Source organism: Semicossyphus pulcher, unplaced genomic scaffold, assembly GCF_022749685.1.
Source record: "Semicossyphus pulcher isolate SPU_LCO1_2020_fin unplaced genomic scaffold, fSemPul1.0.p SCAF_16, whole genome shotgun sequence".
In the NCBI taxonomy this organism is placed as follows: Eukaryota; Metazoa; Chordata; class Actinopteri; order Labriformes; family Labridae; genus Semicossyphus; species Semicossyphus pulcher.
In genome coordinates this window covers 399,021-423,548 of record NW_027211670.1, presented here as the reverse complement: position 1 = coordinate 423,548, position 24,528 = coordinate 399,021, and the positions used below count along the sequence as shown (strand labels likewise).

Here is a 24,528-nt window from a genome sequence, read left to right as displayed (position 1 = left end):
TTATCCTTGAGGTAAAACGAAACCTCCTATTTGTGAAAAAAATCCACCTTTATTTTGAAATAAACATTAAGAGTATGGACAGCAGTACAAAGTTATAGATCAAGACAACTCTTGTGACATAAAATAAATCCTTTATTATATATAGTGCATTCTATTACACCTCTGAAGACAAACTACGACTTTCCTTTGTCTTTAGATACAGTAGATGCCACATTTTTATTCTGAACACAATCAATAATACTTTAGGGTTTCCTTTCCAAAATATAATAACTTGAGGAGCCAAATATATAGACCATTAAATCTTCATTTACATACATGTAGAGAAATAAACTAGACCTTTGTAGCTCACCAGCTGCCTTCTGGTTTCACTGAAAAATATCACAGTGCTTTTCAAAAAAATAATACTGGCTTTCTTTTTTTGTTCCTCTCCATTTCTAGAATACAAAATATATTAACGACACATTTAGGCAAAGCAGCATTAAGTACAACAGAACAGCATAAAGGCGAAACATAACATTTAATCATGTACCGAAGTAACAACAATAAAGTGAATATGGCTGGAAGAACCGCCGCCCGCTTGTCAAGTAGGTAAGGCTTTATGATGAGGATTTATGTGGTTGAGTTTGGGTCAGACAAGGAAACACCCCCCTTCAATTGAATGGATGCTGAGGAGTTGGATGGTCAGTGCTGAAAGAGGAGAGGTCATTAGTTTTAACAGAATAATGCTTCTTAAATTTAATTATTTGGAGAAAACTATACCTTTATTTGTTTACGTCTTTGGTCTCAGAGCAGCTCATCCTCTACGCCATCTTCGACGCTTCCTGAGATGGAGGCAGCTTCTGAAGTACAAAAAGGAAAAACACTCCACTTAATAGACAAACAAAAATCAGTATACCGACAATTTGAACCTTATTCAGCCGATATTTCATTTACAGTGTCCAGGATCCAGGTACCAGGATCCAGGATCCAGGTTCCAGTGCCACCCGTGAGGAATCTGAGGGAATTTATGTGGATTACAATAATCCCGGACCATGTGCTTGAAACAGAAACCCGTGCCTAATAATGCTTTCAGTTCTTGCATTACTCACCCAAATCATGTGAATTAGAGGGACGTTCTGGATATCTTTAAACCTGGGCCTTTTTTTTTTTTACATTTCTGGGAATATAAATGTCCAATAAATGTTCTTGTTTTTGTCACAGACAAGCTCAGATTGTTATTCTAAGTGTCTGACAACATTACAAAAAGGAGATAGACCTTTTTTTAAAAGAGGAAGATGTTTTTATGACGGCAGAAACAGCTGTTATATCTATCTCCTTCAAAGCCACCAGACTCCAGTGACAAAAACAGTAATTTTACGTCGCAGAACATGCTGGTCTTCCACTGCCTTGATCAGTTTGTTTGTGTTATAGTTTGACTTTGGTGTTTTAAATGGTTAGTTTGGAATCAAGAGCACTTCTGTGTAACACAAAAAAACTAACCGAACAAGGAAACAATAACTAAACAACTCCTGTGTACTCTGACATAAGAGTACTGTTTTGTCAATGGAGTCTGGTTGCTTCAGATAGAGCAAAGGATGAGGTTGCTGCCGTTAGGGACTGTTTTCCTGCTGTTGGCTAAGGGAATCTACTGGAGGAATTTCAAAACTTTATGGATGTAAAAGTCATTTAAATACAACGGCGAACAAAACACAGCCAGAGGAGAAGAGTAATATTCCGAGAAAAAACTCAAAAATTCCAAGGTTAAAGTTGTAAATCTGCCAAAAATTATTTGTCAGAACATAAATAATTTTATGAGATAATAAAGTCTTAAATTTGCTTGCACTACTGCTTTCACTCGGCACACATTTAGCCTATTTTTCCTGCACACAAGAAGCAGACTTCATAGAGGAGAAAGACTGAGCGACCCTCTGCTGCGAGAACACGTTTCTATGCTCCCCGTTTGCCCCAGGGGTTACCATCACACATGAAAGTTACCCTACGACCTCATGACGGATACTAGAAGGAAACAAACCGGCATTACAGACACAAAATAAACCAACTACTTTAAAGGGGACATATTCTAGCTATGCAATCAATTTTCATTTATTCTAATGTTTTTGAATCACGTTGGTAAAGTTTGTTTAATTTAAATTTTTTTACACATATTTGAAAATGTCCTTCCTCCTGAAACGAACAAGCCGTCCTGCCATTCAAAGGTTGGACCTTAGCCACGATTGGCTGACCGTATTTGGAGTGACCACGTAGCCACTCCCCCACATGTGTTATCCCACGTGGGGGAGCGGGCAAAGTTGTAGAATACATGGCTGTTCTAGGATCGGTTATTCGGCCTTATATGTACGAGCCAGAATCGCCAGGAGGTATCAGAATGGTAAGTTAAAATCTTGACAACAACTTGACTACAAGCTAGTGCAAAAAGGCGGCCTTAGGTGAATGACGGTGAATGACGATTTGTTGATTTCAGCGAAAGCAAGGTTCTACGTAGAAACCTGCAGCTGTTCTGAACGGCCGTTTCAGAGGCAACCTTTTTAAAAATTATTGTTATTTTTATTATTGTTTTCTGGAAAAACACGGAATTATGCGGTTTCCACTTTTTCACTGTGAACAATAAACACCCAAAAATCTGAAACCCATGAAAATATGAGAATATCCATTCAAGAGATATGGTCCCTTTAAATCAATGACCCCAAGGTTGTGGCTGACTACTATATTAAGTGCGTTGTGCGCTTGGCTGGGTGTCTGGAGAGGTTTCATGCTTATAAATTTGCCATTTTTTTCTGGCAAATTAATGATTAATCTCAGAAATATTTGAGGTTTTTTTTTCTGGCTAATTTTCTCAGAATCTAACTCTTCGCCTCTGGCTCTGGTTTTTATTTTTTAAATATTTTTATTTAAAATGGCCCTAATACACTGTCGTATAAAAAATGTTTTTTTTAAAAGGTGGCCCAAGTTAAAAATACCTAAATTACCCTTCAAAGTTTAATGAGTTCACTTTAAACATTCACTTGTACCTGTGCAACTTGTTGTAAATGGGCACGGGTTTATTCTGGCATCTGCTTGTACTGTTTACTTTTGGTCTGTGAAGGTGTTACTTCCACTTTTCTGTTCCTTTTTTCCGTTGGAGGCTTGGTAGGTCGTCACATCGTGCTCAGGTGATCTGTCCACTACTTCTTCTGATTCTATATAAACTGATTCACCTGCTGCGTCTGAACATGGCATCTCACCAGCTCCCATCATATCTTTATCCAGTGTTTTCCACCCTGTATCCTTCCGTTCCAGCTGCAACTGATCACTATGAGCCTCACCTCCTAGTTTATTCACTTGTACTGTGAGCACATGTGGTGGCAGTGGTCTGTTACTTACTTCAAGCTGATCTCTAACATCAGGCTGAAATACGTCTCCACAAGACTCGCTGTAAATAATATCACTGCTGCAGCTGCTGTCATCAAGAGAGCTGCTCTCCCTCAAAACAATCACATTGTCATCTCCTCCTTTTGGCCTAATATTCTCCTCATACTCATCACTGTGACTGGAGTCCTGGCTCGTGTGGGAGCGGGCAGATGAGGAGGTTGTGATTTCCTCCTCTGTGCTTGTGGTCTGACAGGAGTAAAAGCTCTCTGGAGTTCTATCTGAACTCAACGGTTCATTCTCTGTGTCTCCGTCATAACTACTTGTTTCTAAGAGGGAGCTGCTCCCAGTCACTTCCTCGCTGGTTAAATCCCAAGTGAACGAGGAGCTCGAAGAACAGGGAGTGGAGGAGGGAAGAGGAAGTTGTGGGTTTGGCACAGAGATGTCAGAATAAAGGTGGTTGGTTGTGTGGGTTAGCGTGGCTGATGACTGAACAATGGGCATCATTTCAGCTGGGCTCAAGTGGGCAAAGCTGTGAGTCACTGTAGACATATTGACATAAGGGAGCTCCATGGATTTAATGATATGTGGGTAACATATAGGTGGAGTCAGATCACATGACCAATCTTTACTCTGTTGACAAGCGCCTTCAAACGACCCCACCCCAAGAAGAACAGTTTTATATGTAAAGACAGAAATCTGCATTGATTGTGTAACTTTTGTCTTTTTGTTTCACTCACCTGATAAGCTGATACAGGAGAGACTCAGCTCTGATGATGCTCCGATAACATCGTCCTACAGGACAGGAAATGAAGATATAAGAGTGTTAATACAGAAGAAAATTCAATAATCTAACTTTCCCTTCCTAAATTGTATTAGCAGGAAAGTTTGTAAGTAGTTCCGTTAACTGAATTTGAATCGTTCTTGCTATAAAAGGTTTTATGAAATCAAAAAGAGGAAACATCCTCAAATTTAGACATCAACATGCTTTCTAGCTCATCATTGACTTTACGTGTCAGAGCATCATCATTAGTTACACACTGTTTAACATGGAGAGATATGGAAAGCCATTTCAACATTTAATAGCTTGACTGGATATATACTGATACCTGGAATGGTCAATCAGATAAATCTATCAGTTTGTCTTCAAAACTCTCTACCAATGTTGTCACTGTCACATCCCCTTTGCCTCTACACTGCCCCTACTGTTCATGTGAATATTGCATCTCGCAGACGCTAGTGTTAATTTTTGAGGACGTGCACAGCAGATGCTCCAAACGGACGCAGGGAGCACGTGGCAGCCATCATGCGTCCATGAACGCATAGTTGAAAGCAAGTATCTCCAGCCTAAGAGTTTTAAGACTTGTTTTGTTCAACAGTTTGAACCTGAACATATCCAATTTAAAAGATAGAATTCAGAAATCTGGAAGATGAGTGTTTGGTTGTGACTTTAGAAAAAAAATCTTCATCCAACTTGTTGCACTACAACTGTCTCTCAATTGACCATTCTTGGGATTCAATAGCGATAAAATTATCCTTTGAGTGTCTCATGAATTACGATAAAAAATCCCTTTTATTCTGACAAGAATGAAAATCTGGTTTAAAGTTATTAAGCAGGGGCAAAGAAAGCAGCCCAGAAAATAATGCAGTCAAAAGTTCTACTGTATTATTTACTTTTTATAAGCAGTGTTACAAAAAAAAACTCACCAGCATCCTCTGCAGACAGCCGAGATTTTCACCCTCAGTCTTCCCGTTCACCACATCCTGGAAGCTGACAGCATGACCCCGCCGTATGAGCTCCTCCCCGATATCCACAGTCTGGGACAGACATGTGTTTTACAAAGATGTGAGTAAAGATACAGCAGACAGGGTGAGATACAAACCGATGAATGAGTAGTAAAAAGCTGGCTGACCTTGCCCTCACTGTTGTCATAGAGCTTGACGCTGGGCCAGGAGGACATGTCAGAGTGAGAGTAGCTGCACAGTTTGGCCTGCAGGGGTCTCCAGGAGGCACAATACGTCAGCTGCTCAAAGTCATCCAGAGAGTCCTCAGTCCACACATCACCTGAGCAACATCAGAAAAACAAATCAATTAAGACTTCAGAGTGGTGTTTTTTTTTCCTTAGTGATGAAGTTATAAAGTCAAGAGTTTACCTTTTGGTCTGACTCCTGCTAAGTTGCACTCAATAGCTTGAAATGGCAAGCTGAGGAAGTCGCTCCTGAAATGTTAATGCAGCAAAAGCAGAAGCGGTTAATAACTGAGCTGGATCATGTTTAATTGATGCAACACACATAAAATGATATGCACTCTGCAGCTGCAATAGAGCACATCGGAAGCCTGGGTTCCAGCTAAAGCTCACGGTACACAGTTTTATGACAGGAGGACAAAGGAAGGAGTACTTGGAGAGTACTAAGAGATCATCTACAATCACTTAAAGCTATAGGGTAGGCACTTTAGAGGTAATTTTAAGTTATCTTTACATTCTGAATATGATGATGAATAAAAGAAAAAATCTGGCATTTGTGGCCGTCCCAGATCGGTTATAAAGCTGTCCAATCATTTCATTTGGACTATTTAATAATTAGGTGGCTTTCCTCCCAGTAGGACTGGGTGATGTGGCAAAAATATTACCATAATTATGTTTTCTATATTAATCAATGGACATTTATTACAAAATACAAGTTGATAATGCTGCCAGTTTGAGGAGAAGCCTGACAATAATGGAGCTCTGAAGAAATCAGAGGGTTCTTGAGACCTTGAAAATAAAGATTTTTAACATGTGCTAAACGTGTCTGTTAAATATTTTTAAGGCTGCATTCTGTCGTTAAAGTAAACTTTTTGGAAACCTGAAAAAAAAACCACAAAGTAGTTTCAGGTTAAAAGTCAGTGTCTCTTCAACACTCTTCAGCACTGACATAATGTCCGGTGAGGGGGCTGTTTGCCAGCGTTTAGCAATCAGGACTTCCAGCCCAGTAAGCAGCTTGAGAAGCGACCGTGTGTTCCGATCAAAGTGAAGGTAAATTCTCCCCTCCAGATATGTCTGCTAAATAATCGCGTCATCTCTTGGTTCATTCCTTCCCCGGAGGAGCGCCCGCTCATCTGTTCGTGCCGAGTCTCAGTTTCACTGTAAACAGGAAGTTACACAGAGGCTGCACTCTGGCTTACTTCAGCGGGATGAAGCAGAAAAAGAAACAGACTTTCTTGTGATTGACTTTAATTAACGGCTCTTCAGTTTGCTGCAGATTAGTAACAAGTCAACATGAAGCTTTGTCAGGTCTGTCCTCAAGAGGAGAAGAAAACTACTTTAACATGACAAGTTTGTTGAACAGAGGTTGGAGCCATCGTTTCTGATGCATTCAAGGAAGTTGGGAAATCTAAACGCTGAACGGCATTCACGACACAGCGTCGAGTGAATTTGTCTTGTTACATGCCTTGAGCTCCCAATCGTTATCACAAGCAACTGCCAGATGGTTCCTTCAAAATAAATGCAGACGAGGTGAGAGTGAAAAGAGCAGATGCTCGGCACCTCTTGTTAAAAATATTACACAAACGCACCACAAAATCGCCGTTCTCAAGCTCGGTATAGCATCTCGGTGAAGCTAATAGGTTGGATATTTGACTGACTTTGGTGAACGTGTGTCATCTATCCAAATTTAATCTTACTTCCCAGCCCGGGGATCACATTAAGGCCAGCAGGCTTTTGTCTCTGTGACATGTTTGACGGTCATGTATGGATTTTTCTCTCTTACCTCATGCGGCAGAGGTTCTCCCTGGGCAGCCCCCCATTGTCCCCGAAGTCAACATAGTAAAGATCCACCAGTCCAGAGCTCAGGACTCCCAGCACCCTCGCCCTGTTCCATGTGCCATGGTCTCTATACGGAGCGGCCACAATGTCCCCCACCACAACGGTCTCCACCCTCTGCTCCTGGAAAACAGAAAGTCAGTCAGAGTTACACACCAGAGGTCACTTGGTGGACGAACTTTGACACTGCCCGTCCGACATTAAGATAATTTTCATCAGAGTTGTCCTTACAGCAGGGTTGCCATTGCTGTAGAAGCGGTTCATCTCCTCCGTCAGTTTGTCCAGCTGCAGGGAGCGAACCCCGAGAATCTGAATCCAGAAGTGGTTCGGGTTCTCGTAAGCAGAAACATAAACCTCCAGGTGTTCATCAGGCTGGAAGCTCAGGTCCGGACTGGGAACTGGACAACACAAAGAGGAAATTAAATATCGTATATGTCTTGTGTGTATGATATGGTTGCAGTGTGAAAACTTTGGAAACTCACTTTCAAACTTGGAGACTTCAGAGAGAGACTCTGTGGAGACGCTCTCCTCCAGCTCGTTAGCTGGGCTTGTGACCTGCAGCTCCTCCATCTTGTCATAAATGTCTTCCGTCTCTTCCGTGGTCCTGTTGGCATGGATGAGCCCGTTTTTCTCTGTCTGTGAGTAGGGACCATTGTTGTTCAAGCCCTCTGGTACTTCAGTCTCTGTACCATCCGTGCTTTCGTTCACAGCAGTATGACCACGTTTCTTCCGCAGAGCAGACGACTGTGAGATCTTCATCCTCACCATCATGTCCTCTTTGACCTTTTCTAGAATCAGCTCCTACAAACACATCACAAAGTAGGAGTTATATTAATTCTCAATAACATTGACTACACATGTTTTATCCAAATAAGAGCATCCTCTTCACCTTGGCTTGTTTCACTTCCTGTCTGGTCCCTGTGATCGTCATGTTGCCCTTTGCAAAAGGACCGTGTGTCTTCTCTTTGGAACAAAAAACTTTAACCCCTGTGGTCCTGGTGATCAGTTTCAAACTCTCTCCACCACGGCCTGCAACACAACCACACACAGGTGTCAACACGCACGTCTTGTTTTGTGCACAAACCAAAGACATTCAGTTTGCTGTCCTAGAGGAGTAAAGGAAATGCAAAATATTAACATGTCAAAAGCTGGAATTTTAGCTTATTTTTCCTCAAAACAAGACAAGAAATCAATTATCAAAATAGTTGCTGATAAATTTAAGGTCTAGGAATTAAAACATCTGGTAGTTACCTATAATACGTCCAATGGCGGTCTGAGGAACCTCCAAAGCCTCGGTCACAGGTTCACATTCAGTGACCAGGTTCTCAAGCACACAGCGGGCCAGCAGGACCTGTTCCTTAGAGCCCTGCAGCACGAAACACACAGCCGTCTTACATCCCGCCTCCCCTGAGTCTGACAGAACCCTGATATGAGCTCCAGATTTCTGGGTCACCTGAGAGAGAGAGAGAGAGAGAGAGAGAGAGAGAGAGAGAGAGAGAGAGAGAGAGAGAGAGAGAGAGAGAGAAAGAAAGAAGAAGAGCAGAGAGTTAGATTGGAAACATAAACTTTAAATCCTGCTGGATATGGTTTGTTTTCAGGGGAGCTACTCTAAAACCTGTCGTACTTATGAATTATTTAGACCCCAAAAATGAAAATCTCCCCAGTGATAAAATTAGATCAGACTTTGAACTCCATCAGGAGAGTGTGTCTTCTTGATGTAGCAGAAAATGGAAAGTTACTAAGAATAAAACCATTGTGAAGACAGTCTGAGTCAAGATAAAAAAAAGAATTGCGCAATTTAAAATAATATTATGAAATGATATGAAATGTTTGAATGAGGTACATTTTGTCAAAGAGATTGTAAGGCCCTTTTAGGCAAATCTCGTGGCTATGCATATAAATTGATTTCACTTGACTGACTGGTTATGTGATCTAATAGTTAGTTAAATAAATAGTCGAGTTTGTTTCTTTTTCTTTGGATTTTCACTTCTTTTTGAAGTTGTGTCTGTAGTCATCCATCTTTTCTTTGTTTGTTCAGCCATAGTAGATTACTGTTTACTCGCAACACTTGCAGAGAGCGGAAAAGCAGCCGCTTAGCTCCGCCTACCCTCTCTGGCAGACCAACCACTGCTGGCTGATGGGAAACGCGTCACTAACTGGGCGCTGCTTGTGATTTTTTCCGCGAATGTCGCCACAGACACCCAGTCTGTAATAATACTTTATACCGCAAATGCAAAAACTTTCATCAGTGGGCCATAGGCTCAATCACCATTGTGGCGATTGATTCGGCGATAGATAGTGACTTATCATTTATTTAAATTAAAATCTTGAAATGAGATTATTACTTTGGAGAGAAAGAGTTAGGCCTAAGCAAAAGAGTTGTTTGAATTCAGCGATTTAGAAAAAAAAAGAAGGTAGATTTTAATTTAATTTGCAGATAAATTAATTAAAAAATAAACTCATTGTGAACTAAATTGTGTTATTACTTATTCCTGTGTAAAACCAATAAAGACTTTTGGAAAAATACAAAAAGAAGTGCGTCTTATACACTGAATTTTACAGTAAATGTGTAACCCTAACCCTAACCCTAACCCTGGGAAATGATGGGCATTTTCCACTATCTGACAACGCTTATGAAAATATTTATCAGTTGCAACTCTAAGCCAATTAAAAGAAAATGTTTTCCAAAAGCTCTTCTTGATAGAAATACTCAGATTTATGTGGATGATACTTTATACATATATGAGAAGCCATTATAATATTGTCAACTACTTTAACTCCTTTGTGCAGACGGAAAGTCTTCATCTGATTCTGAACTACTCACCAGCTCCAAAAACTTGGCTTGGTATCTGGAAATGTTCCTGTAAACTTCTACAGGAAGGGTCATCTTGGACACCTCAGTGTCGGGCCCCTGACCTGCTGATAAAAGAACAGACACACAGATAAGGTCAACAGAGAAAAAACTGAAACTCCAACAATATATGTACATGTGTACGCAAAAATATACAAATGTGCTAGGTGTAAAATTGGTTAACAATAGTACATTCATCAGCAGAGACTCACTGTTGCTGGTGCTGTTTATGTGGCGGTAGACGATGTAGCCCACAGTGGCCCCGACAGAAAGCCCCGCAGCCAGAGCCACCATTTTTCCCGAGCTCAGGCTGCTCTTGTGACCCTCCTTCACGGCGTCCATGATACGCTGTGCACCCAGCGGGAGGCTCCACCTTAACACAGACATAAGACAAGTCTCCTTCCACTGACAGAAACAGGTCTGTGACTGTTTACGTTTTTAAAACTGGGCCCTTTTTGCATATTTTGGGGTCTAAATGACTAGAAGGTATAAAAAGTGTTGGAGTGACTGTTTCTGCCACTGACAGGCTCAGATTGTAATGATTTATTTAAATAATAATGTGCTTTTTTCAATCAGAAACAGCTGTTACATCACTCTCTGTAGAGCCACCAGAGTCCATTGACAAAAACATTAATTTTACCTCAACAGTAGTTGATCGTCTGCCACTGCCTCAGTGGGTTGGTTTGTTTGTGTTAATGTGTATTAAAACAATGTTGTGTTTGCTCCGAACTAAGCAATTCAATCTCTACAGTCACACAATAAAACCAAAAAACTACCCGAATCAGTCTCAAGTTCTGCGTAGTAAAATGACTGTTTTTGTTAAAGGACTCTGGTGGCTTTGAAGAAAGATGTAACAGCCGTTTCTGGTTTCCAAAAAAAGACCATACATCATAAAAAATCTCTGTAGGGAAACTTTCTGAAAGGTTATTAGAGACTTACCACTCAACAATGTTTTGCCTGTATCTTACAAAAACCTTCAGTGGGCCTACTTTGATTGTGCACATTTACTTCCAAGGATTACCTTACAGCCATAACGTGACTGTCTGCTATATCAATCTACTGGAGCAACTCCAAAACTTAAGACCCTGAAATATGTAAAAATACTCAGTTTAAAAATACCGAAAGACACATTTAATGACCTGTGATGAAACGCCTTTGCAACAAATCAGACATCTGTTACTGCTCTTGAAAACATTTGAAATGATTTCAGGGGAATCAGAATGCATTAGCCGATGTCATGGACCATCCTCAGTGTTTTGTTGTTCTTGCTGGGCAGCTGTACAGTCATGCAGCACAAAACTCAAAGCATAAGCCAGCCTGAATTCAAAACGGTAGATCAGGTGTTCTCAAACATTTTTCTTTTTACAGATTTTTCTCTGTGGAACTCCAATTAATTTAATCCTTGCCTTTCACAGAAATAACAATATGCTTGTTATTCATTTAGTACTTTTGATCTGTGTAATAGTACTGTGGCATAACAAAGATCATTATTCACCTTGGGAACAAAAAAACTCTCACTCAAGGGCCACTTCTGTCAGAGAAAAAACTTATTGTTGGCCATTAAACCACATCTGCCACATATTAAACAACAGTCCATTTTAGTAGCTGTTCTGGAGCTTTTGATCACATCACATCATCTTCATCATCAGATAGAGTTTGTCATGTTTTCATGTCATGCAACATCCATGATGAAGTGCAAAAACAATCCTCTATCTGCTGATGAAGAACAGAAGAATGTGATATGATTGAAAGCACAGTGGTGAGATACAAAAGCAGCATAGATAGTACGGGGAGATTAAGAGATTGAGAGGCATGTGCCACTGCATGTTCTGGTAGTTCAGCAGCATGCGCCATGGCCGACAGTATGCCACTAGGGGGCCAGCAGCTCGTGCTGATCTCTAGATATTTGTCTGTTCAGAGCCACGCAGCATTCATTGTACATTTGCATTTTTTTTACTGTAAATAAAGATTCTATTTTCATATCTTGTTCTCTCGAAACTGTGGATGCTATACATGCATTTATACAAAAATATATTGAGTGTAATAAACCTTTTTAATGTTTATAGAATTAGTATTTGGTTGTAATAAACCTTCAAGCGTTTTATAGAATTATCATTTGGGTGTAATTAAACTTTAAAACTGTTGTTAGAAATGATAATTTTGGTATAATAGTCCTTTAAAACATTTAGACTTAGTATTTGGGTGTAATAAATCTTTAAAACTATAATATGTATGTATGTATACAAGTGGTATTTTGGTAGAACACTGCCTTAGTTGCCGTTTTATATTCGTCCAATAGGTGGCACTGTCGCAAAAAAACACAGATACGTCCTAGATATGCAGTCCCAGAATTGTGTTCCTGAAACTGCAGACCATAGACTGTATAAGAAGGTGGACGACATAACAGCTCCCTAAAAGTGAAGCCAAAACATTTAGGCGCCCCCTGCTGACTGGCTGCAGTATAGGTCATAAAGCCCGCCTCCTCCAAGTTAACAGATGGGACATGAGTCAAACTATAAAATCAAAATACACGCCCGATAAATTTTTCTCAAACATGGTTTCTGTCATTATAGTTAGTTATTATCATGGTGATTCACGTCCAAGCATTCATTTTTCTGACAAGTTTATTTTTAATGAGTTATTTGATGCTGTCAAAATGATGATTGACAGCTCTGTTGACAAATTCGGCTCCTGCAGCCAATCAGTTCCAGGTGAGCAGAGCGGAGGACGATCCGCGAGTAGAAACGTAACCAAAACAATCACTACAGTCATTGAAGTTTCCATTACTGTGAACGTTAACCTCAGACCAACACAGAGAAGCCATTCTGCTGTTAAACACTCCGCTGTGTGCGGGATCCTTGCTGTTTTTTCAGTTAAGTGTGTGTTTGGGTTAGCGGAAGTGGCTACGGCTGCTTCACTCCCCGATCTCCACTGCGCAGGCTCCATATGACGTCACCATCGCAAGATGGCAGCGCCTATCACAGGGGCTATTTTGGCATCAATTTCGTACAATGGGAGCAGATGGAGATGCGTTGTCCATCTATATATACAGTCATTGCTGCAGACACATACTATTGGAAAATACCGTCACATGCAGTGGCATATCGGCCACTTTTCTATCTCAGCGCTGCTGTGGTAATGAGAAAAAAAAATGTTGATAGAGTATTAAGTATATCCTCGTAAGGGATAATTGTGGTATTTTTAAACCCGTTTCCTACTCTCACATATTTTGGGGTCTAAATGACTAAAGACCACTTGTTCCAGTAGATAACTTCAGCTGACAGCCAGGAAAACAAGCTATTTAATCAGGTGATTTTGTCCCCAGAGGATTGGACTGGAGCAATTCCAAAACTGTTAAAGCTATTAGTCATTAATGCCCAAAAATATATAAAAACGGGGTCTAGGTTTAAAAGTACCACAATTACCCTTCAGGTGAATGAGAGAGAACTGTAAGTGCTCCCTGTTTTTGTCAGGGATCTCACTTGAGGTCTTCAGACACAGTGGGGAGAGATTTTTACAATGTAGCCCTTCATTACCTCGGACTACATCATTTGCCAAAGTCATTAGCCTGCAAAAACGTGCACAAGCAGTCACATACACGCAGTATAGCTACCTAAATGATTAAACATTTAGTTTAGTACAAACGCACACAGCACTGCGCTTCTTTTAAATGCACCAAGCCAAAATGCAGCAGCCCTGACTCTAACTGCAGGATGTCACGCACTGAAAGCTGCTGCACACATTGAATACCATTTACTGTAGTTGGGCGACCTCCAGCCATTCCATTAATCAATGAACACTGGCATCCAATTCTTTCTGAGGCTTTTAAGGTCACACTGCTAAAACTACAGCTCACACAAACAGAATGAATGCACTGGAGGTAAGCCAACAGTGAAGAGTATTGGGACCAGGCAGGACCCCGTGGAGCACACAGCACCACCATGCAGATGTGTGTCTCACTGGGAGAAGAGGGCTCTGGGGCTGTAGTTGAGAAACACATGGGACTTGGACACTCCAACGTCCATCTCGGAAGAATCGTGACAATAAGACACAAGTCTTCTCCGATCCCGGCTGTTTTATTTTTTGGGTTTACATCCAAGTTCAAGACTACTGACAAACAGGTAGAGGGGGAGGAAAGTTTCAGCATTTCAAGTCACTCCATGACAGCAGTCACATTGCCCTTTTATGTCAATTTGTGGAGAGCATTGCAAAATAAATCACGACAGACTTACTTGCTTAGACACTTTTTCACTGTGGTAAGAATATGCAAAACAGACCTAAATTAAAACATTATACGGATCTCTGTCTTGAAAATTGGACCGAAACTGGATCCTTCTTTTAGTCTGCTTAACAGTTTTCCTGGTTAGAAATAGCAATTTAATTTAACGCGGTATGTTTTATGGAGGTACATACCGTATGAACCAATGCCAAAGACTAGTCTGCTGATGGCAAGATGTTTTTTGATAACAATAACTGGATAGTGGATATATCCTAATAGAAATGACACCGAATTGAAGAGTTTCCGTACTAATACTTACATTGTGATCAGTCATGTTTAAAAGCTAAACTATACTTGAGCACAAGCAAATCATGTCAAAATGTTAAGATTTTTAAATGGAGTTTCGCGTCGGGTCACGTCACGACATCAAAGGAAACACTATCAATGCGGCTGTCTGGATTGATAACCTTGGCTTTTTCTAGACTATAAACCATCACATCATGGATTTAAATATCTTCTCGACAAAATGGCATTTTAGCCTGCATAAGATAGAAAAGGTCGATAAAGATTTAACAATGTCTGACGAGTTATCAAAACGACCGCAAACACACTTTCTCCTTTGGCTAGCCAAGCTAACATTGGCTAGCTGCTGGTTGACACATGCAAGCAAGTCAAACATTTAGGAAAAGGTGACCGATCGTCCTTAACAAGCGCACATACTGTAAACACAGCCTTTAGATTTTCTGTAAAGCCTATAGGCATATAAAAATGAATAGTTAGTACACGTGCAGGTATGACACTTACAGACTCCTCGCCCTCTTTCGAATCGACCCCGACTGCAACAACTGTCAAGCTAGCGGAAGATTCTGTGACCACACCGGAAACGGTATTTTCCAATAATATTTACACAAGATGTGTCCTTTGAAGTCACTTAGAACAAAGTAAAACAGCAATGTTGATTTTTTTTATCACTAAACTGTCTCCTAGATAAACCATTAATTATGACTTCAATGAATCAGAAACGTGACTGAAAGTTTAATTATAACATTTAATTTGAAAGGTCAGCAGGAAGCATTTTTCCGCTTGATATTTATGCCAGTAGATGCTCCGTTAGCAACTTCTGTGACTCATGCGCGGGGCACGAGGGGAAATCAGCTGCGACTGATTCACTCCCACAAGTGTTTGTACTGTGTGTGCAGTTTTATTAGGGTGAACCATGAAAAATCCATAAAAAACAAGACTCAAATTATATTATGTGAATGTGTCATTTAACAACAAAACATTTCAATAATGATTAGTAGGGATCAGAACTGCATATAAAAGTTAATAGACAAGACTGAGCGGATTTTAAGGTAAAGCCATTACAGCTGTGCCTTCTACTCACATTAGCACCAATTTCCCCTCCCAAAAATCGAACTATTTCATGAATAAAAACAACTCAACTTAACCCTCCTGTTATACTTGGGGTCAATTTGACCCCATTCAATGTTTATCATTCAAAAAATAATAGTTGACTTTTTTTTTTTTGCTTCATATTTCATGACTTTTCCTGATTTCCATTTCCAGGCATTGGTGTTCCTCTGGGGTCAATTTGACCCCAAGCTGTTTTAGCTTTGTAAAACTTGTCTGTCTGTGTGTGTGACCTAACATCCCCACCGCAGAGTTGATACTTCTGAGCTGATACATAACAGGGGGGGGGGACAACTATTCCCACGAGAACTTTGATACTTCTCGTGGTGTGGGCATGTGGGAAACAACTTGACTTGTGAACTCCTGCCAAAATGAGGAAGCCAATGTAGGCTTGCGAGTTGATCACATCCAAGTCTTTCCAACTACACATACCCCTCTAAAATTATCATCTCAAGTACAATATTTTCAATTGATGGTTATATGAAGAGCTCGAATAATGACTTTATGTCTTCAACATGGCTGACTGTGTGTCTGGTGGGACACACTCTTAGCAGCATGTCTACCTTGTTGTTGAAGTGAGAGGGACCATAATTTTCCATTTTTGGTGCTAACATGACATGGGGGAGGGGGAAACAATATTCTCATGAGAACTATCCCGCACCATGGGCATTAAGGTGTGTGTGTGGAGGGTGGGGTATTCCCGCAAGGACATTGCATTCTGACATTCTGAGACAACCACCAGCAGACACCATCCCTTCCAAAAATGGAAAGATTATATGGTCCCTTTCCCCACTTCAACAGCAGGGTAGACTTAGCACTACTAATATTATCAAAATGCTTCCAGGCCCACCAGATATGCAATCAGCCATGTTGAAGACATCAAGTTATAGTTAGAAGCTCTTCATAACACCATCGATTGAAAATATTGTACTTGGGATCGGCATCCCAAGCCGGGATAACAAAAGAGGGGAGGTGAGTGAGACTTTATAGTGACTAACCACAAATATGTTAGAAAAAAAGGAGATAAAAATAATTAAATAAATATGTTTATGAGAGGAAAGGGGGGGTCACCAACATCAATCAATATGGTTCATTATGTGAGAGTCATGAATGTGCACCCCAAATTAGAAAAGATTTGGATGAAAGATACACTAACTCTAAAACTGAAAGTTTGACCTGATGGTGGCGCTACAGGAAATGTCATATCATCACCAAAACCAACAGGGTTCATACTCTTGTGGTCATTAATGTTGTCAGTAAATTTGAGAAGATTTGTATGAAAACTTTTCCAGATACATTAATTCTAATTTAAAAGTTTGGGCTGATGGTGGCGCTAGAGAACAGGTCAACGAACCAATAAGTTTCATTATCAAGGGGTTATTTATGTATTCAACAAATAAACAAAGTGCCTGACACAAAAACTTGGTCAACAATTTTATGTAAATCATTTTCTGGAGGCAAATATCCCTGGGGTCAGATTGACCCCAAGGGTAAAATGTGTTAGTTTATTTGTGGATAATACGAGGGTTAATAATTTTAATGTTAACTGCATGCACATGGGTCCATGCATTGATACGATGCCGCCACTCAGACTTGCTTCCAATTTTTTCTAGTTTTCCCAGTCCCGGGGACAGGGGGAACCGCACTAGCACTAAAACGGGAGAAGGGCAATCAGGCAGTGGGACTTGATATGTTCCCTATTTTTGTGCAGATATTTTAATTACATTCCACCAAACTTAAACGTCTTACTTCCTGGATTGAATTAGTGTTTGCAACAATATTTTCACACAACAACCTCATGAATAAAAGAGCATATTTATTTAGATGACATAATCAATACAGAAACAAATTTCTCAAAAGTTCTGAACATAGACACTTTAAAAAATACAAAATATACATTTATGTTTCTTGTGAGTCCATCAGCCCCAACCCCCGTCATACAAATCCACTGGCAGATGCTTCAGCTCCTTGGATGTGCCGTGATAATGTTGGCTCTGCAGGTTGTACCACAGACCTGGTAACATACAGTATGAAGTCCATGCTTGATGAGTCCTTTTGAGTGAAACAGTGGAACTATAGATAACATGTACATTGATCAAGACAGAGCATTCACTGGAACATATTCATGCAGCATAGTCCATGTTTGTCATGACATAAAACAGAAATATAAAACAGGGTAAGCTAAAACTAAAATAATTTTCTTGCATGTTTGCCTTGAACCATCTTCAGTAGTTTGTCCAACCAGGAAGTGATTAATTAAAAGAGTAATTAAGTGCCATAAAACCAGAGAACCACATTGTGCTGCTGCACTTCATTATTTGTTAATTGTTTCTTACACACATACACCCCTGCTTTGAATGAGGAACTTAAAAAGGGCATTTATAGTTATAAAAATATTTAAAACAGGTGTACAAACAGCACAGGTCAAACAGGGCTGTAGCCAGGATTTCAACAATAATTAGGTCATGAGTCACTGTACCCCACCACCGCCACTGACAAAAAAATAATACAATTGTGGTGGAAATGCTGAATTATTCATTTATTTTTGGCCTAAAAGCAGTCAAATTAAAATTATACTTAGGCTGGAATCAGCCTGTAAAATCCCCACCGTTGGTTTTATATTATAAATCTTCTAAATTGATTCCATGACTTCAGTGTTTTAAGCTGTGGCTTCGGACCAGAGGTTAAACCCAGGGTGCCATGTTTGATGCCATTTTTATATTATATTAATAGTGTATGAAACAAAAATCAAGGCTGGATTGCCAACAGACTTTAAAACTACAGAGACCCAAAAAAGGTCCCAGGCTCATGGTTTCAGTCACTCTGTCACATTTGATTGACTGCAAAATTGTTTAGAACATGGAGGGATGACATGGAGGAAATTTTCTCTATCAATATGAGTTCATTTGGAGAAATAATTAAGATTAAAAAGTGTGACTTAAAGAGGTGGTATTATGCTGTTTCACATTTTAAGACATATATATGATGTACAATGTTGGATGTCCAGACTAAACATGGGTGAAGTTTCAAATCTATAGGTAAAAGTTTGTAGGAGTAATCCCTTGCTAAAAAAGTCCCAGTCTGCAGGTTGCTGTGAACGCTTACTTTCTGATAGACTTCTCCAGACGCTTCACTTTGTGATGTCACAAAGTGGAAGAACTCTATATTTGGTCATCTGCCCGAGACACAGTAAAACCTCCTGTCCCTGGGACAGTTCAGGGACCACCCAGCAGCCCAGTCTGCCTCGGAATTTTTTTTCACTCCACCACTCTGCTCAACGACACTGCTTGTCAAGTTGGCCAATCAGAAGAAAGCGGGCTTGTAGGGGCATGGTTTCTTAAAGAGACAGAGCTGTCGTTTCAGGCCGAAGCTGTGTGAGGGCATGCACAGAGCACCAGTGTGATAAGGAGTTTTTCTAACTATCAATTATGCTAAGCTACTACACACGCATCACAGAGTGAAATATGAAGCTTGAAATTAGCATAATACCCCCCTTTAAGGGCTGTACTGGAGTCTGGAATATGTCAAATATTCAGATTGAACAGCCAAATCTGATTCGACTATTTGTTCTTGCAACAAACTCCTATCTCAGCCAACATGAATCTCATGTTTTACCTGTAGGACGCAGGTTCTCCGAGTTTTCCAGAAGCTTTGACTGTCTGCCGATTATCAAAACATTTCCAGCTAACTTTTTCTTTCTATTTCAAGTCATGTCACATTTTAATGTACTGTATAACCGGATGAAGGATTTTATTCAGTATGTGAGCTAAAGTTAGCGGTAGCTCAGCTCACAGACCCTACAGAGCATGGTGTTTTAACAGCTTTTTTCTTACAGGTTCACATGACACAGCTTATAAATGAAACCAAAAGAGCAGATATTCGACTGACAAAATGTAGCTTGACTCGGGGTCTTCTCTTCTAAAGACTTGAGCCAATCAAATTTGATAGGGCAGCCCTTCTCGATTTCAGCATAAATTATATTTGAAGTAAAGAAATAAAAATTACAGTATATAAAATGTTATATCGCAATATCAACATGTTTCGGGATATAGTACAATTTTTTGGAAAATGAGTTGAGAAACTTTTCACTTGGCCTTAGAGTTCTTGGCGGGTGGATCACTTGGCGGTTAAACAAGCACCTAGAAGTTTTATTGTTTTATATTGTTGATGTAAAAATTCTTAAGAAATTAATGACCACTAAATGCCTTCTTGCCCTTTGTATACAGTAGCAATAACAAAACCATGTCCATGTGAAATAATGACAGCACCACACAGAAGGCTGGTTTAGTTAAAAATAACAGAGAAACACATGTCTGCTGATGAAGCTGAAGGAGATAGATAAATGGTGAAGATGATCAGCAAAGAAATCTGAATCTCTGGAATATGCTGGTCAGATCAAATATGAAATCTGGGGTAATTTACTGAATAAATCCTCTAAGATATTCTTCTTCTGTACTTTAAAAATAACCGGTATCCTGAGCTCCTGTCTGCTGTGTTGTTGGGCTGAAAGAGGCAGACAGGCTGAGGAGGAAGGCAACGAAATTATATGAAGCACCTTTCAGGAGACCCAGGAGTGTCAGCACACCAGAATAAACATCTCTGTATGTTCAGTACATCCATCGCTTAACGACAGACTTGTAAATATCGCTGCACAGCTGGCTGCGTGAGTTCAAAGTAGCATGCTGGCACATTCTTCAGTTAGACAGATGTGTAATATACAGTGTAGATGTGCAAGTATAAAACATAAATTATCTAATTCAATCCTTAATCTTCATTCCTTATTGTGTTACAGCAGGTCTGACCTTGGCTTGGCCCAGCAATTGTGCAACAACAATGAACAATTGTTGCAAAAGAAGAGTAAAAAAAATTCAGAACTAAGTCTTGCAGGCTACCACAGTGAAGATTAAAATGTGGCTCAAAGGTTGAACGGAAAAAAGCTTAGAGAAACTTCTTCTTTACATTTTCTCAGAGGTAGTGTTACACCCTAATCGGTGGCTTTCAAGTTACAAGTGGAGCCTCAAAGTGTATATTAATAAACAAATAAAAAGCAATATGATCAAGTTAACCATATATATACACAATGTGTTAAAATAAATAACCTCCAAAAATTAGTTTCATTATTTTTTTAGTAATAATATGCAAAATTATTCTGATTTAATCTTAGAAAGGTAAAGTTTTTGTTCCATATTAACAGTTTTATATTATGTGTAGTTATATTCCATGATGTCACTATCTTTAAAACTGAGGTTGTCATGGCCTCTCACCGGTCATGTGCCCCCTGCCTGTTAGGCTAGCAAGGTCAACTGCCAAACTTAGCCGATTAGCAAGCAATCAAGTGTTAGCCTGATCAACAACGATGTCAAAGTAGTATTTTTGCTCTTTATAGGTTTGCGTTTTTCTCTCAATGACATTGTTAGAATCAGACTTCAGCCGAGGTTACTCTGAATTTACCGTTAGCTGCTATTGTTAACATTAGCTGTGTCTCAATCCAGGGGCTGCAGCCTTCGAAGGAGACGGTCTACGGAGGATGCTCGATTCATAGCCTGCGTAGACGTTAAAGCCAAACTGAAATGAGACGGTCTGGTCGACGAGGATTTCTTGTTCTTAACCTTGTGTCAACGAACGCTGCTCCTGTCGCCTAACAACAGGTAGCTAGCAGGCTAACTAGCTAGTTTAACTAACGTCACATTTAAAAGTGTATTCAGTACACGGTATTCAGCCGTTTAAGAGTCCGCCATCTCATTTGAATTGGCGCACAATGAATCTCGGGATACGTTGGGCCACGAAGGATGCACCCAATGGATCCTTCGTGGCCTGGGAAAAGGAGGACGCATTGTCTGCCGCATCTGAAGGAGCCTACGAATTGGGACAGCCTTCAATGCGCCTCTATGACGGAATCAGCCCCTGAATTGGGACACAGCTATTTCTAAGTTATAGAAACAAGCTCATTACACCACTAAGCTTGTTAGCATGTTAGGTAGGTAGTATATGCGGTCTTTTAATAAGAATTATCTTTTGAGAGAAGATATTAAAGGAGAATTACTGCGAGTATTTATTTGCAGCATCAGCCTCCAGTTGGTTTGTTCCTGTTGTTCTGGCTAATAGCTAACTCGCTAGCTGCAGTTGTTAAGCTTGCAGAGGCAGGAAGCATGTGATTGGCTAGAATCCGAAAAGGGGGTGAATGTTAATAACTTTCCCTTAATTATTTCACAATTGATTGCTACATATTTTAAACAATGTGTTCATGTAATTTTCAATTTTATTTATTAATATTAAACACTCTGTTGCTCCACGTTTACAGACTACCTTTTCTTTTCTGTGTTTTTCCTTTAAATGAAGACGAGAGGGTTGGACTTTTAAAAGAACATGACACAGTTCAGTGTGTCTCACTGGATGAAATTAAAATAAATTCACAAAAATATCCTTTAAAAGTGAAGGAGCTTCAGGTGAATTGTTTGAGACCTCTCAGAAAACAGACATTATCGTGAGGAAGCATAAACAGCTTCAGAAAACATTCCTCATGCCTTTCAAAATAAAACCAGACAATAAATAGTTGCCTATTTTTTGGCTCTTTTCTATTCAATGGAAATGAGTGCTTTGGAAATGTCCTTTCCCTGCCCTTCATTTTGAATTTCAACAGACCCAGGAGTTTAAACATCTGTGTCATAGAGTCCCAACCATGACATTCAGGTGAGATCTGCTCCGCGTGATGCTTGAAGTGCTCTTGGGTTAACATGTTAACAGAGGGTTCTGCAGTGTTTGTACCCTGCCTCTCCCAGGTTTCCAGAGCTGACTGACTGGTTTCCAACATGTCGTCCACACATCAGAATGGAGAGTTCATCCCCAGCTTTGTTTCAAACTGCAGCTTCTGTCTCTTCTGGTAGCGAACTCGCACCCTGAAATAGACAGAAGAGAAATAATCAGAGCTCACGATTGAGACAAGGATACAATCTGCTGCATCTGCTCTGCACAGGATAAGAGACAATCAAGGACAGAACTGATCACTGAATAATCCTATGTAATCTACAGCTGGAATCTACAACTGCTTTTCCTGATAGCTAAATCAGTATCAGAATCAGCTTTAGGGCCAAGAACATGAACACACAGAAGGACTTTTTTCCTTGCTCTCATTGTACGAACACAGGGAGAGACGTAAAGGCTAAGAACAACTTAAGGACAACCTGCAAGTCTGCTTGTCCTTCTACCCTCCTGCTGCTTTCTGCCATTTATTGCTTGAGAATCCCCCATCAGGCCAAATGATTTTTTGTGTGTTTGTCGCTAACACAGGAATGAAATCCAGGAACTTAATCCTTCAAAGGGTTAAGTCTGTTTACAATATTCCTCTTTTAACATCTTTTCCCATTCCCATCAATCATCTAAACCTGCTTTCTTGGTGTTCTCAGTTCCTCCTGAGTCTACTTTCACACCGTATTTCATGTAGCTTCACCACTTCATTGACCACCACCACCAGCAGCGGGGACAGAGAGACCAGAAGCCAGGCAAGCAGGGGTATGTCACCCAGGTTGAAGACGAGGAGGCTGTTCCTGTCACGCCATAACTGGTAATCCATTGTGGCCTGAACAATCTGGCTGAGCAGACTGCGAATAAACGAGAGTGAGTGTTAAAAATGTAGCAAGAAATTAAAATAGAAGATTCAAAAGGCCATGCCATAACTTACACCACAGGTACGGTGAGACACCACCAGGTGTTGCTGAAGGGACTCTTTCTCCACAGAGGCTGAGAGCGGTGCACGTAGCTGAGGGAGATCACCACTGAGAAAACAGGACAAACAGAAGAAAGGTATTCATTTGAATAATGATAAAAATACATGAGTCATCATTTGTGCTGCTTTTGTTCAAGTGCTTTCCTACCTGTGTGTAAGGCGAGGAATCCAGCCATGACCTTCTGAGTGAGCAGCAGGCCGTTTGACAGCTCAATGAACCACTGAGGAGCGTCATCTGAAGAGCTGAAGGAACACAGAAAAACTATTTATCGAAGACATTAATAACTTTCTCTGATATGTTCTCCATCTGCATGTTACTTTCAGTAAACTGAGCACTAAAACTCAACACTTTCAGCAGTAACAGGACAGTTACGCTGTGTTCAGACCAAAACAAAACCCAAAATATGCTTCTGTTTAACTGCAATAAACACTGTTGAAAGGATGGCTTAATTACTCCATGATGAGGAAGATTTGTAAAAAGTTTAAATTCATTCTTTGTCGAAGGGCTGAACAATATATATCGTTTAACAATCGCAATAGTTACATCGCAGGACGTGCGATTGTGAGGCAGATTATGTGAAACATGTCAAGCTGTTACTCGCCAGTTTCTCGTTTTCCATCACTAATCTACAACAAAGGTTCGTCTGCTATCACATTAGTGCAGCTCTTCATCAGAGCACAGAGTTAACTGACCGCTGAGCTGCAGAGTCTGTGTGTCACCTGCCTCTAAACTGTAAACAAGCACGCGATGCTGCAACAGGTCATGTTGGCGGGATGATTGAGACAGACACTCCATCATGTGGGATGTGTTTACACCTCCACCTCGTTCTGGGGCTGGTTAATGCTGTTGGTACATAAACGGACCATTCACAGAGTGGACGTGCCGCGGAGTGTTTTCTTTTAGCGGCTTAACCATTTGAACGCCGTTAGAAATGGTTGATGACATACCGTAGAAGTAGCCGCAGCTGCAGCCCACAACTCTGTTTGTGTTTATTTCATGAAGAAACGTGTCGCTCCACCTGTCCTCTCTCTACTTTATCATGCTGGTGTCAGAGTTGCTGAACCAAGTATGATAAAAGTAGGAGGGGAATAGGAGGAGAACATAGACCCAAGCCAAATTATAAATATGATTGTTAATTGTTTCTATGGACATAAAACCCACTGCATTTATCTGGTA

The 24,528-nt window shown here is 40.3% G+C and overlaps 2 protein-coding genes across 4 annotated transcripts in view; both read right to left on the bottom strand.

Annotated features, from left to right (window-relative positions):
* Positions 1-49: 49 nt before the first annotated feature.
* On the bottom strand, positions 50-15,061 carry tdrkh (tudor and KH domain containing). 2 transcript variants are annotated; one of them, XM_069665138.1, is made up of 15 exons: positions 15,023-15,061; positions 13,960-14,109; positions 10,212-10,372; positions 9,973-10,067; positions 8,400-8,601; positions 8,038-8,177; positions 7,631-7,949; positions 7,380-7,546; positions 7,096-7,271; positions 5,500-5,564; positions 5,259-5,410; positions 5,053-5,163; positions 4,086-4,140; positions 760-839; positions 50-687 (listed from the first exon to the last, which is right to left on the bottom strand). In XM_069665138.1, exons 2-14 carry the CDS (start codon positions 14,022-14,024, stop codon positions 784-786), a joined length of 1,764 nt encoding a protein of 587 aa, XP_069521239.1. In that variant the 5' UTR covers positions 14,025-14,109; positions 15,023-15,061; the 3' UTR covers positions 50-687; positions 760-783. The 2 variants fall into 2 exon arrangements, with proteins under 2 accessions (XP_069521239.1, XP_069521240.1); XM_069665139.1 differs by having other exon boundaries at positions 9,973-10,064.
* A 2,366-nt stretch (positions 15,062-17,427) lies between these two features.
* Positions 17,428-24,528, bottom strand: part of tmem94 (transmembrane protein 94) — a 47,206-nt gene continuing 40,105 nt past the window's right edge. For both annotated transcript variants that reach the window (XM_069664338.1, XM_069664336.1), the window contains 4 exons: positions 23,500-23,594; positions 23,307-23,400; positions 23,056-23,226; positions 17,428-22,524 (listed from right to left, as the gene is read on the bottom strand). In XM_069664338.1, the coding sequence (XP_069520439.1) occupies positions 22,452-22,524; positions 23,056-23,226; positions 23,307-23,400; positions 23,500-23,594 (433 nt within the window). In that variant the 3' untranslated portion in view covers positions 17,428-22,451. The remainder of the gene's footprint in view (positions 22,525-23,055; positions 23,227-23,306; positions 23,401-23,499; positions 23,595-24,528) is intronic.